General features: G+C 41.0%; 1 protein-coding gene across 5 annotated transcripts in view; it reads left to right on the top strand.

Annotated features, from left to right (window-relative positions):
- The window catches only part of GXYLT1 (glucoside xylosyltransferase 1), a 47,053-nt gene extending 33,473 nt beyond the window's left edge, over window positions 1-13,580 (top strand). For 4 of the 5 annotated variants that reach the window (XM_053255528.1, XM_053255530.1, XM_053255527.1 and 1 more), the window contains 3 exons: window positions 690-813; window positions 1,912-2,084; window positions 8,995-13,580. In XM_053255528.1, coding sequence (XP_053111503.1) covers window positions 690-813; window positions 1,912-2,084; window positions 8,995-9,156 — 459 coding nt within the window. In that variant the 3' untranslated portion in view covers window positions 9,157-13,580. Of the gene's footprint in view, window positions 1-689; window positions 814-1,911; window positions 2,085-8,364; window positions 8,448-8,994 lie in introns of all 5 variants that reach the window. The other variant, XM_053255529.1, reaches the window with a different exon arrangement.
- Window positions 13,581-14,565: the final 985 nt, after the last annotated feature.

The raw sequence follows: 14,565 nt of genomic DNA, 5'->3' as shown, positions 1-14,565 counted from the left end.
TGTGGTGGAAGCAGAAAAACAGGCAGGGTGGGGGGACTGGTGGGAACACAGCACAAGTCTGCCTGCAGACTCTCACCAGCAGAAACAACTATCAAGGACTGCAGCAAGAATGACTCATCTGGCCAATCAGAGAAGCATGAGTTTGGCAAATGAAATCAAGATACATGTGACACAAAATGGAAGATAGCACCTAAAATGTAGGTTTGAGCCCTCAGACCTGTTTGAACCAAACCAGGCTCAATTGGTTTGAACTTGGACCGGCATTGCCAGTGCAATGTCCTGTTTGGTCCAAGTTTGAACCATAGAACTGAACCGGTTCAAACATGAACCTGTTGGTACATCCCTATCCGTTAGACCCACCCAGACTTCCTCACTGCAGTAATTCAAGTCTCTTAGTAGAACTCACATGTGACACTGCAAGGATGGTCGCCTGTACCAGCAGTCGCCCAGGAACTGAGGGAGTGACATTCCTCCCACTTTAAATATTAATCACATGGGGTGGGGCAGAAGCACCATGAGGAGCTGTGGTACTCCACACTGAGGGAGTTCCATGCAGACGCAAAACCCATTACTAATGGATGTCAACGGATCACAACCAGATCATCAGTTACAGGTGAGCAATCTGTTATTCCTAAGCCTGTCAGGTTCTCTCATAGATCTAATATTGACCTTTGCTTTTTCCATTGAAGAATGATATGACGACAGCACGGCTACAGTGGGAAGAAATTCTCATGCCACTTCTGAAAAAGTATAAGTTGAATATAACATGGGGAGATCAGGATCTTCTGAACATCATATTTTTTCATAACCCAGGTAAGAGGTTTTTCCAAAACTCTTTAGCGTGTAGCTTTAATTATAACCTCAATATACTATTGCTATTTGGCCCCAGAATGTTTTTATTCAAAATCTTTTTTAATATGCTCTCTGATGGAGTATTTAAATACAAAAATCATATTGATATTCAGTACTTACCATAGATTCTGTAAAAGGTTAATTTAAACATTAGTATTGTCAAATTCTGCTCAAGGCAAAATTGGAAACTAATGGCAGTTCCAACCTTGTGTAGTTGTGTCACACTTTCATTGGGGAAGATTCTGTTGAAATTTGTGATGGGTTCTGTCTCAAAGGTAGATCCCTTCCACAGAATTCCACCCATTTCTAGCATTCTGTCTTGCTTATTGTTGAGAGAAAGCATGGGCCTTAAGATTATTTGTCAATAAAATGCTTGCCGATTTCAGTACATTTCACAAGGGCTTGATTTCAGACCATTAATATGATGCTTGACAAGTGATACAGGCAAACTTCGTATTTGAGCTCTTACCATTGTGAATTTAAAGGAAACTGTGGGCATTTCCCCCTTATTATTATTTAGATATGTTGGCTAACATTCTGACTAACACTGCATTTGTGCTTCTAACAGCGCTCTGGTATTCCTAAAAGGTCAGGAACATGTTTCTTTTGTAACAGCACTTCTGGAGTGTGGGGAGAACCCGAAGATAGTTGTGCTCTTGTGTAAGAGCTCCTGTGCTTTGAAACCAGGGGGATTAGCTCTGTATGTGTGCTGTTGTTTTAAATCAAATACATAGCCTTAGTTGGGATGTCAGCAGCTATGTTGAAATGGTTGGTTGATCTTCTAGCCAAAATACAATAAAATCTCTTTGGAAGAAAACTGAATATTATTAATAGGTGTTGTGACCCTACTAAAGGTAATGTTGCAGTTTTTGTGCATTTGCCTAATAATATAATAGAGCTAATTTCCTGAAAACCAGTTTTTGCTGATATGCTGAAGCTTAAGAATGGTAATTAGAATGTTCTCTTTTGTTCCACTGTAAAAGCTGGCTTTCATACCAAAGAGAAGCTTGTTAATAATCAGTTTGCCATCACTCTGTTTTGGCTTTTTTTAATTTGCAGAAAGCCTTTTTGTTTTCCCTTGCCAATGGAATTATCGACCTGACCACTGCATTTATGGAAGCAATTGTCAACGGGCTGAAAAAGAAGGAATATTCATCCTTCATGGAAACAGAGGTGTTTACCATGATGATAAACAGCCAGCTTTTAGGGCTGTGTATGAAGCAATTAAAAATGTAAGCATTTGCATTGTAATTCCACCTATGTGTTAACAAATAATTCTTTATTAACGTTAATTTCTAACATCCACTCTGAAATCAATCTCCTTTTTAGCTAAGCTGTCACTTTATTAAAGAAATCTTAGTCAAGTAATTGTGCAAGTGATAGTTAGATTAAATTTCCATAGGAATAAAACTACAGATTCTGTTGCAAACAGGAGATAAACTTATCAAAATAAACATTTTTAGTATAAATATAATTAAACAGAATAACTTTAATATCTACTTAGATATATCATAAACATAGCATATTATTAATCTTCACTCCATATTAAATACTGTCCTACAAAGTAGAGATGTGCTGAATGTTCCTATATGGAACAGGCCATTTTGAGTGTTTCGAGCTCAGAACGGAACAAGCCTGTTCCGTTTGGAATGTTCTGAGTGTTCATGCACTGCAATTTGGCGTTGTGGAGCACCGGCTCCCATCCCTCATGGCGGCAGCGCAGAGGCCAGGTGAGTTCTGGAGATGCGCCACAGTGCTGGTGGTACCGCTGTTAAGAGTTTTGATTAATTTAATATTAAAGGTACCTCTTGCTGCCCCCTAGCTCCACCCTTACGATCTTAATTTTTTATTTTTTTAAAGCTGGAACACTCAGAACGTTCTGAATGGAATGGGCTTGTTACATAGAAACACTGGGTCACCCTGGTGTTTCGATCAGAACGTTCGGGCCGTTCCAAGCCAGTTTCGTGCACACCTCTGCTACAAAGTATATGGGTGAGCAGCACATTCTTTCTTCTTTAGAGTTCCAGAACATCTATACTAGATCTCCATCTCTCTATATGTACCCCACCTCTCTATGAATTGGCTATCCATTTGCTTGCCTTCTGTCACCTTTTATAACGATAATCAATTTGATTGTGTATACCATGCCTCAGTCTCATAGAAGCCAGGCTTTTAAGATTGCAAATCCATTTTTCTTGCTGTAGATAGCAGCCATCCTGGCTTCTGTTAGCAACTGAGTAATCATTTCCATGGCTCTTATATAGAATGATGCCAGCAGAATATAGGAACCACACAATCTTTACCTCTTCCCTGAGCTCCCTGAAAAGCCTTTGCTCAGGGTCTCCTGACAATGTACAGGTGGCTGCAGGGGGAAGGGAAAGAGCCTAGAAACTGGGTGGAGCAGAGCAGGTGCTTCTATCGAGCTCTCTCTCCTTCCCCTGCAGCTACTTGCACCACAGTGTTGCTCTGTAAGTGAGCTCATATCTTCTCTGAGAATTCTAGATCTTAACAAACCAAGTTCAAACATCGACTATAACCAGTCATGCCCTTTATTGCTTAAAGACTGCTCTTCATTATTTCACAATTTAAAGGTGAGTCCAGAATAAATGGTAGGTGCCGGATTTAATAGATGCTCATGGACTTCCATATTGCCAACAGAAGTTGTTGATCTCAGAATATATTTTGCTTAATCCCAGAAGGGTGATGTGTATCTTAGTAGAAGCATATTAAAGCTTTTTCACAATCCGTGAGAAGGCTCAAAGGAACAGGGGGAAGAAGCCTCAAAAAGCTTACCTCCCTTCTTGTTTCTGGGTGGCCGGATTGGCTACCCAGACGATTGCTGACTTTTGCCAGTAACTGGGTTCAGAATGTGTGGCCTTACCCACAGAATTCCCATAATGCATTATGGGGATCCCCCTCAATTTCCATTGCTTTCTGATAGTCTTTTTCCTAAATCCCTCCCCTACTTTTCCTAATAAACATTTAAACTTTAAACTAGCTTCATGACTGTTCTGTACATCTGACTTTTAAAAACTTTTTGGCTGATTGCTAGACCCTTAACACTTTGGGTTCTGTGTATTCTCTCAGAGGGCCTTTGTTTCCTAAGCAATGTATTATGTGTCAGACCTGCAAGCACTGTAACTGTAAAAGTCTATTCTGACCTTTTTTTGGTTTTCATGTCTACTCTTTGCAAAGCTTTTCAGATTTTAGCAGTTATATTCACCCCCAAAGCTGACATTTCAAGCAAATTCCTCTTTTCAAACCTATGACAATGGAAGATAGTTAACTCTGCCAGGCAAATATGGTTTTTTGTTTTTAAAAAACAAACTGTTGAGGTTGTAGAAAACACAAGTATTTTAAAATAAATGCCTCTGGGGTTATATTTAAAGGTCCTTCTACTTGCACAAGAAAGCCTTTGATTTTTGCTGTAGCCCCCATCCTACACTGTTTGGTGGGGACATGTCCCAACTCTTGGGTTGGTTTTGGGGGAGGGCATGGGGGTATGCATTGGGGAGGGAAAGGAGTGTGAAGGCTCTGTTGAGCAAGCGGAGTTCTGCCCATACTACTGTGGTTACAACCCAGTATGTTAAACAGTATAAATCGAGTGTGTTGGAAATTTACTTAATTTTATTTCATATCCCTCTGGTAATCTCTCACTTAGATTATTGCAATGCATAGTACGTGGGGCTGCCTTTGAAAGTGGTCCAGAAACTGCTGCTGGTACAAAGTAGGGCTGCAAGATTATTAACTTGGACTGGACGTTTTGATCGTATTAAACCAGTGCTTTGTCAACAGCACTGGCTCCCAGTCCGTTTTCCTGTTCAATTCAAAGTGTTGGTTTTAACATTTAAAACCCTAAATGTCTTGAGGCTGAATTACCTGAGAGAGCACTTTGCCCCATATGTCCCAACCCGGGCCTTAATATCTTATTCAGAGGCCCTCCTCCAGGTGCCCCTGCCAAACAAGGTGAGGTGGGTGGCTACTAGGGAGAGGGCCTCTTTGGTGGTTGTACCGCAGTTACAACCCCCCTTTTTGGTGCTTGTACTCCCCAGGCAAACCTCACATCCCTAGTGAGCTTTGCCTGGCTTCATCACTTTGTTCTCTTAGATGCCAGGTAAAGACCTTTTTGTTGACTAAGGCCTTCTAAATTTTGATTTTGAAATTTGATATTTAACGAATTTTTAAGAGTTTTTACATTGTTTTGCATTTTTTTATTTTCTTTGCCCCCATTTGGTCTTTATGATTTAATGTGTTGTGTGTTTTTATTGGATGTTTAAGTCTGTGTTGTGAACCCCCCAGAGAACAATTTGTTATGGGGCGGCTAACAAAGTTCATTATTATTATTATTTCAAAACAGAATAAAACAAAAAGGAAAAAAAACCATAAAATACATGAAGTTGGCATAAAAACATATTTAAAAGCAAAGCTTAGCACCTACAGTGGTGGAGTGGAATATGAAAGTCTGAGTGCAAGTCATTTTCTCTACTGCCTCCTGCTCCTCTGACCTCTTTGAAAGCCACCCTAAGAGGTACTTCACACGAGCAGTCTGAAGCACCAGAAGGTGGTCTGTGGGGAGAGCTAGTTTTCCCGACCTTCCCTGCAGACGATCTCTTACCTTTTCCTGGGTGGGCGGATCACCCACCCAGATGAGCGGCGGCTGTCCTGCAGGCTGCCCACAGCTCACCCGGCAGCTCTGGGGGTTGGGCGTAGGGAAGCACCCCATGCCCCCTCCAGAGCCCCGATAATGCGCCGCGCAAGTACATGGTGCATTACTGGGAGGGCCCCCCCCCCGAGTGTGCCTGCCGCAGCTGCTTGACACACAATGAAATAAGGTAAGGGAGTGCTCCTTCCCTTAACCTCATTTAACTCTGAGGCTACATCGGCGGGTTTACTGCCTTGTAGCCAGCAGGCTCGGGTGTGGGCATGGTGGTTCACACGCACAGTAGAAACCAGACTAGGCTCCCTTAGCCCGGTTTCTGCTGTGCATGTGAATAGCCTTTAAGAGTCAAGGGGTCCTGGGGCAACTGCATGAGATGCAAGGGGAGCAAGGAGTGTCTAGAAACCATGTAGGAGCATCTTCCACATGCTGAAGGTGCCTCCTCCAGGTTTCCAGGAATTCCCTCCTCCCTCTGCAACCACCCATGCTATAGCCAAGGATCCTTTGACCCTCAGGAACAGCTTTTTCAGGAAAGTCGGGGTTGCAGTGGGGAGGAGGTAAAATGCTTTGTTATTGCACAAACACTTCTATGGATGCTACTCAAAGAGGCTATTCTCACGGTCATACAAAATTGGGCTAAGTAGCCCGATTTTGTATAACTCTGAGAACCACCGAGTTCACAGCCAAGTCCGGTCTCACCAAAGTGGGTCACCCACTAAAACTATCCTTCCCTAAGCTCAGGTTAGCGGAGTGAGCTCTCTGCTAACCCGGGCTTTTCGATCTTGTGTTGCCGCGGTGCGCGTCCGCGCCATGGCAACTCACGAGTAGACCCCCGAGCCGGGAGGCTTAAAAGCAGCCTCCCGGCTTGGGGGTATCTCCAGCATTCCCTGTGCGTGCACACAGGGCATGCTGGAGCTTCTGGGGGCTGCGCGGCCCCCCAGCCCCTGCCGGCTCCGTAACGGAGCCGGCAGTCGTGTGGGTGGCCAATCCAGCCACCCAGGGCTAAGCCCGCTCTCCCTGCTAACCCTCTCAAGGCGGATCTCACTGATCGTGAGACCTGCCTCAGAGTAACTTAGATGAATAAGTTTTAAGAGAATGTGAAAATGTGGGCTTCCTAAGTTTCCATTACTTAAAATGACTTAAATTGTGCTGCAGAAGGCTGTGAGCATATTGGTTTCCCATTACCGGATACAGACAGAGAAAGCCCCTCATGAATTCGTGATCTTCATAGTTTGCAGTTATTGGCTGCAATCCCAGGTGATCATAAATTTGTTTAAATTTAAACTTCAGTATTGATGAAGCACGCAGCTTGGGTCAGGAGTGGAGCATTAGGCCCTAGAATTTCAGTGGGGCATGGGCCAGCTGTAGTAACCAGGCAGGATTGCTCCAATCAAAGCCACCTAATGGCGCAGTGGGGAAGTGACTTGCCTAGGGAGCAAGAGGTTGCTTGTTCGAATCCCCACTGATATGTTTCCCAGACTATCGGAAACACCTGTATCGGGCAGCAGCAAGATAGGAAGATGCTGAAAGGCATCAACTCATACTGCGCGGGAGGAGGCAATGGTAAACCCCTCCTGTATTCTACCAAAGAAAACCACATGACTCTCTGGTCGCCAGGAGCCGACACCAACTTGATAACTTTCCTTTATTGCTCCATTCAGAGTGCCTGTCATTACCAGAACTACACTGACAGACCACTGTAGGGCTGCCAGAAATGCTGTAATATATATTTTTTTCTACTCCCATTTTATTGCTGAAAAAAGTAAGTGGTGCTTAGATATTGAAAAGCTCGATTTTATTTTTTCTCCAACACTTATTCCTTTATCATTTTGGTATAATTCAGTTGCTTTAATTTGGGCAATTTATAATATATAAATGCACATACAAGTCTTTTGTGCTTGGCATAACTGTTCAGTGTTGTTTTGCAAATAAGATTTCTAATAAACTATTTATCCGTATTTCAGCATGCTCACTGAAGAGCTGTAAAATGTGGCAGTGTTACTTATTTTAATGTTCATCCTATCTTGTATATAACCTTCAAAAATCAATAGTATATTTTAATGGTGCTTTGTTGCATGTTGTCATATAGGTATAAAAATGAAGAAAAGTACTACTGGGGTTCTGAGAATACACTATACCAAAAGAAAATGTGGTCTCATAAAAATACAATTTCTTTGTTCCTTTGAGTATTGCAAGAAAAATATTAAGAAAAGAAAACCTCTCAGCTTTATTTATGATTGGTTTTGTTTATGCATAAGGCACAGAAAAGATGTAGATCAATACTGACCTGATGCCAGCAAGATTAGCAAAATTATTTTATTTTGAAATGTGGAGTTTGCATATACTTGGTCTTTAATATGGTAAAATAACCTGTAACACTGAATTAATGACTGTTTTTGTTTCAAGTTTCCATTAAATACTGTATGTGCTTGTTCATAATTCAGTTTAATGAAACTGCCCCATCTTTAATGGTACCATAGATTACTATTTTTGCACGGTTTCAACTCAATAAGACTTATATATTATTTTAAAGAATAGCATACTGAGATAATTATACACATTTCAGGCCAAAGCTACAACATGGCAGGCATGTGATCATGTAAATTAATGCATTAATTTACGTGTCCAACACATCTTTAGATTTGTTTGCCTGAATGGTTATGTTTGGGGTTCTTTTATGAGGGGTTTTCTCAGCAAAACCATTTTACATTTATTTAAATTGACAGTAATTGGATGTTTTGAGTAATGGGAATATATTACAAACCTGCCAGAAGAGATTTTTTAAAAATATGGCACTATATTAAAAACACTTTCAAGTTTTTACTGATCCTTGTCTATGTTCCTCCTATTTAAAGACTATGGCTGACATTCCACACAAGGGGACATCAGCCAAGTAACATAGTGTGCATGCAAGTTGCACAATGAACGTCACACCAGAGTAAGCCATTTATTTCCACTCCTTACTGTTGTGTAACATTTGTGCAGTTGCACAGTTTACATGCATGCGATGTTACTGGGCTAACATACCCTTGTGCAGTATGTTGGCCACTAGCTGACATCTCAACAAAGTGTGCATATAAGGTGAAACTGTGGGGATACACTTGGAGTCCTTGTACAAATCCCCGAGTCCCCCCATGTGTGCAAAAGCCATTAGAGTTTGGAGTTCTGCGTAAGATCAGAAACATGTTGCTTAGAGTCATTGATGTGTTGTCAATCTGAAAGAGTGCTTCCAGAACACAGGCAGCACTCACAACTCTAAAGGCTTTTGGGTGTAGGTGTGTGTGTGCGTGTACGTATTTGTGTGCATATAAGGGCTGACTCCTCGTGCATTCCCACAGTGCTTTGTTGGGATGTCAGCTACTCTTTGATAAAAACTACTGCAACCATTGAAAGCAGTTGGTTCCAGAACTGTGTAGGAAATGGAGTACTGTTGGGATAGAATTACAGGTCTGACTTAATACAGCATATCTAATTTTCTTTTCCAGTATTCGTTTGGTGATGATCTGGTACATTCCTTGTTCCTTCCCCTTGAACTGGAACTACAAAAGACACAGCATACTTACTGTGGAAGAATATACAAAGTGTTCATAAAGCAGCTAACGAAAAGCATAAGGAACATTTATGATAGAAGATCTAAGGGAAGGTGATCATTACAGGTTTTTCAGACTGTTGAATTAAACAACACAGGTGTGGGAGAGCGTATGATGTTTGAAGGATATTCACACAAGAAGTGGCATATTGTTCTAATCAGTTGTTATATGCCCAGATTAATATTTGAGTATGGACAAAATGAAGATTTTTTTTAATATAAGAACGAAATGAAACAAAACAAACACATAATGTTTGAAGGTCAAGTAGTACATATTTTCACTGCCGTGAATCAGTGTTACTGAGTTTTGTATTCAGGTTTATTCTACATAATTCAGTTGCTTGTAATCTTCAAATGAATACGATAAAAATGAAGGTCTCTATAGTTCTGAAATGACTTTATACTTTTGTCATTCCTAATCTAAAATTGTCCTAAACTGTGAATGTAGCAATAATGGAGTCAGCACTAACCTCACTTTAAAAGTGTAAGAACAAGTTGTTTACAAAGCTCGGAAGTTATTCCATTTTCCAAGGAATGTGATGTAACGGATGACAATCTATATATGCCTTTTGTATTCATCTCTTATATTTTAAAATGTTTTGACAATCGTGTGTGTGTGTGTGTGTGTGTGTGTGTGTAGGTGTGTAGTATAAGCTGCACATTATAAACAGGACTTCCACTCTAAACAAGAATAACCAGTGGAAATAATTGTAGCTTCCTCTGTAATTAATGATATATTGCTATAAACAAAAGAGCTGGGATCCAAAGAACTAAATAAGATGCTAAGTGGCCTGACATAGGCATGCCTACTTGAGCTTTTTCTCCTCTTCTCCTCCCACCCCCCGGCACTTAGGAGAAACCCTATGCCACACTCCAAACTGCTATTGAAAGTCCCATCAATATCCAAAGCAAGTTACTATGCATTATGTGGCATATAGTTTGAATTCCATATAAACTCAAAGCCCTCTTAGCCACACAGACCAAGTCATATGATTCTTTGGATCCTGATCAACAGTTTAACGTGATTGAGCCATACTGTGGAAAAAACCTGGCTGGATTCTGTAGTAAGATGAGATGTGATATAGATACCACTTATATACTTTTTACATTTGAATATAAATGTTCTGTGTAACTTTACTGAGCATTCTGGAAGGAAAAAAATCATGTTTGAAATATAGTGTAGTTTGTTATTAAATATACCAGGGTATCTGAATCCTAACAGTCATAACCTAGTGCATTCTTATTCACCACAAATCTACGTTCAGTAGCTTAATCATAGAAAAATACTATAAATGCAGTATGCTATTTATCCTAATTTGACAGTTGCTATTTGTTTATCAAATAGTCAATGCATATTTGGCAAAAAAAGGTTTAAAATGTTCAGAATTTGAGCTGTTATAAACTTCTGATTCAGTGAAACCATAGTGGTGGCTCCATGGTTCTGCAGTTTACTTAAGAGAAATGTTGCTCTAATAATAGTCATTGTGCCAAAACACTGTACTTTCTGTATTGCATAAAATTCCATTTTACTATATTGCTTGATTGGTAATCATATGTATCATGGGAATAGAGTTGGTAATCCCTGAACATCAGAATGATGTTATACTTTTGTCATACCTCACAACTTTCTTTGAAGCTCTGTTTTCAGCTTTTAGCCCTTCAGGAGCATTCACTGCTGCTGAAAACTATACACAATAGTATAGTATGTCCTTTACTCTACTTGGTGCAGCTGCTAGCCCATAAAACCCTAATAAGCAGTAATGGGCATGTCCTGTGTATGCTGAAATGTGCAACCTCTGCTATTAGTAAATAATCCCTCTTGGTAAAAAATTGATTGTAATAAAATATCACATTTTAAGCTCAGTTGATGCTAGCGTGACCAAATTCTAATCATTGGGTAGTCTTCAGTTCACAAATGATAAAGGCAAAAAAAAACCTAGCTTTAGTGTTGGGGTTTTTTGAGGGGGAGGGGGCGGGGTAATTGACTAACAGTACTGTAAAAGGTTTCTTAGGCTTAAAACCCTCCTCTGTCCACTTAATACAACTCTGCTGACACGAGGCTCAAGTTAATATTAAAACCCTCCTGTGTGAGTAATAAGGCAATAAGTGTTTCAGTCAGGTTTTAAAGAATGAAAGAGAAAATAAATAATGTACTGAAGAAATTGGTTAGGTGGCAGGTATTAGTTCTATTCCCTGTTGAACCTACAAACCAGATTCTCTTTCTGTGAAGTCACTATAACACAAGCCCCATATAAAGGTGATCTTGTTTAAAGGTGATCCTGTTCCAGTCAGCGGTTTTCAGTTGGTGGCTGACGGTTGAGCACTGAAGATTCCATAGCAGGTTTTAGTTGCTGAAGGCTAACTTCAAAGGCAAGGGGTCTGGAGCCAGTTTGGACCTTGCCCAAAGCAGTTTGTTTCTAAATCTGTGCATGAACCTTTGTCATGCATATCGCTATCAGGAAGTTGAGTGTCGTAGGCATATGCATGAACAAAGGTTCGTGCACAGATTTGGAAACAAACCGCTTTGGGCAAGGTCCAAACTGGTTCGATGTCACCAGGCAGGGGGTGGTGAGCGGGATTTTTAAAAAGGACTCCATGTGCATCCAGGCAGTGCACACAGGTTCTTGGGAGCATGTGGCAGCGGAGAGCTGGTAAAAGAAGGCTCTCTTCCTTTTTAAAGATCCTGCTTGCTGACCACCCCCACCACCTCGGCTCGGCAGTGCCGAACTGTTCTGGCTCCGAACCTCGATTTGTGTGCATCCCTACTTTCTGATAGCTTCTTGAACAACCTGCTTCCTCTCTGCCTTTCCCAGAGATCAGTTCCAATGTATCTATCCTTACAATATCTCCCCTGAGCTGCCTTTTCCCCTCCTCAAATTCATCTCTGTCCTCGGACACCATCCTGTGCACTTCTTCCCCCACCCCCAAAAACCCTCCCTTTGAAATCTTTAGCCAGAGCTAGCCAGTTATAGTTCAATTGTAACTCTTTTAAAGTGATTATCCAGTACCTTGCCTGTGGAGCTCTTCTATTGATCTGCTTAGAATGTTACCTAAACCCTTAAGTTTTTACCAGAACAATAGACAGAACTAGAACCAGCCAGCCAAGTAACCAAACTCTTCACTAATTTAGAAAGTAGCTGCTCCAGTTCACCTTGAGAATAGCTATAACATGTAATTACCAACACAGTCATATAAAAAAGTCACAAGATAATTTGCCCCAAGCACCATTTACAGTGTTTTGAAATGTTGCTGTGTAGTGGTTCCAGCAGATGATGCACTGAGGGGAATAATATCTTCATATTTTGAAAATGAGCGTTTGACTCATTGAAAGGCATTACTTCATCTCCTTTTGTTTCTAAGAGAATCCATGGGCTTGCATGCTCCCCCTCCTCTCTCTTGCACATGAGAAGAGAGTGAAAGCTTCCTCTTTCAGTTTAGAAACAAACGGCAGTTCTGTGTATGTACAAACTCAACAGACTGCAGTTTGTCCGCTAATTAGAGCAGCACTGCACAGCTTTAGCTCTCCAGCTATTGTTGGGCTACAACTCCCATCATCCTTCACTATTGGCCACTGTGGCTGGGGATAGTGGGAGTTGTAGCCCAACAACAGCTGGAGGGTTGAAGATGTGCAGCCTTGCAATAAAGTTAGAATAACCCGGGATATCAGACCATGAGGCTCTACACATTATCTGTGTGTAATGCCTAACTGGGCTCTCCCCACACACGAGCAGGGAGCCATCCCTGGTGGCCAGATCAGCTGCACACCTGGCTCCCGGAAGTCCCAGGATGCCCCCGAGGCTGGGAGGCTTGTTGAAGCCTCCTGGTCAGGGGTCTCCTCATGAGTCACTGTGGCATGGATACATGCTGTGGCGTCTCACAAGCAAACCAGGTTGACAGAGCACTTGCTCTGTTAACTTGGTTTAAGGTGAGGGGGGATTAGGTAAGCTAGCTGCTGTGGAACCACGGGGATCACCCGCGAGCCTGGCGGTTCTCACGATCCACAGAAACTGGGTTGGTTGGGCCTGATTTCTGTGGTTCGTGGGAATAGCTTCCACAAACTGCAGTTCTCCTAGTTAATATTTAACATAAAAATGCAGGTTGTTTTAAAACAAAAATGTTCACTCTCTCCTTCACACATGTGAGAAGGGTAAAAGCGCAAGCCTGTGGTTCTCTTAGGCTAATTGTGTTGTGTTTGAATAGAGCTGTTGATATCAACATAGGCATATTGGAGCTACAGCATTAACTAAAAGTTTAAATTAACTTTTTACTTTTAAAATTATCTCTTGAGTTAAAAAAACCAACCACCTCTCAATACTGAAATGTGTGTATACATAAATGTTAAATTCTTATGAAGTTATATTGTAATTTTACTTAAATATATTGTGTATATACTCAAGTTTGTTTAGAAAATGAACAGAATTGGAAGCTAGGTTTCCAAGCATTGTTATAATTATTTTTACATAAACTCTTTTTAAAAAATTACTCTGTTTCTTGTTTGTTCTTTTCGGGCCTAATGTGATTATGTGGTCATGTGTGGATTGGTAACTGAAGGACAGGAATAAATTGACAGTTCGCTAAATGGAGGGAAATAAGAAGTGGCGTCCCCTAGGGATCAGTACTGGGACCAGTGCTCTTTAACTTGTTCATAGAGATGATCTAGTGAGGTGACCAAATTTGCAGATGACACCAATCTATTTAGGGTAGTGAAATCCAAAAGAGATTGCGAGGAGCTCCAAAAAGATCTCTCCAAATTGGGGGAGTGAGAAACAAGATGACAAATGTGGTTCAGTGCTAACAAGTGTAAAATGATACATATTGGGGCAAAAAAACCCAACTTCACATATATGCTGATGGGTTCTGAACTTCCAGTGACTGACCAGGAGAGGGATCTTGGGGTCATAGTGGACAGCTTGTAAAGTGTCGACTCGATGTGTGGCAAATGTAAAGAAGGCCATGCTTGGAATAATTAAGAAGGGAATTGAAAATAAAACTGCTAATATTATAATACCCTTATACAAAACTTTGGTGCAGCCACATTCGGAGTACTGCGTGCAGTTCTGGTCACCATATCTTAAGAAGGACATTGTAGAACTGGAAAAGGTACAGAAGAGGACAACCAAGATGATCAGGGGCCTAGAGCACCTTCCTTACAAGGCAAGGCTACAACACCTGGGGCTTTTTAGTTTAGAAAAAAGTTTACTGAGGGGAGACATGATAAAGGTCTATAAAATCATGCATGGTGTGGAGAAGTTGATGGAGATAAATTTTTCTCCTCGCATAATACTATAACAAAGGGTCATTTCATCCCATAAAATTGATTGCCAAGAAATTTAGGACCAACAAAGACAAAATTTAGGACCAACAAAATTTAGGACCAACAAGAGGTACTTTTTCATACAACGTATAATCAACCTATGGAATTCTCTGCTACAAGATGGGACAGCCACCTGGATGGCTTTAAGAGGGA

The sequence above is a fragment of the Hemicordylus capensis genome, chromosome 5, assembly GCF_027244095.1.
Source record: "Hemicordylus capensis ecotype Gifberg chromosome 5, rHemCap1.1.pri, whole genome shotgun sequence".
NCBI lineage: Eukaryota > Metazoa > Chordata > Lepidosauria > Squamata > Cordylidae > Hemicordylus > Hemicordylus capensis.
The sequence above is the reverse complement of the archived record's forward strand: the minus strand, read 5'-3'. Positions and strand labels throughout refer to the sequence as shown.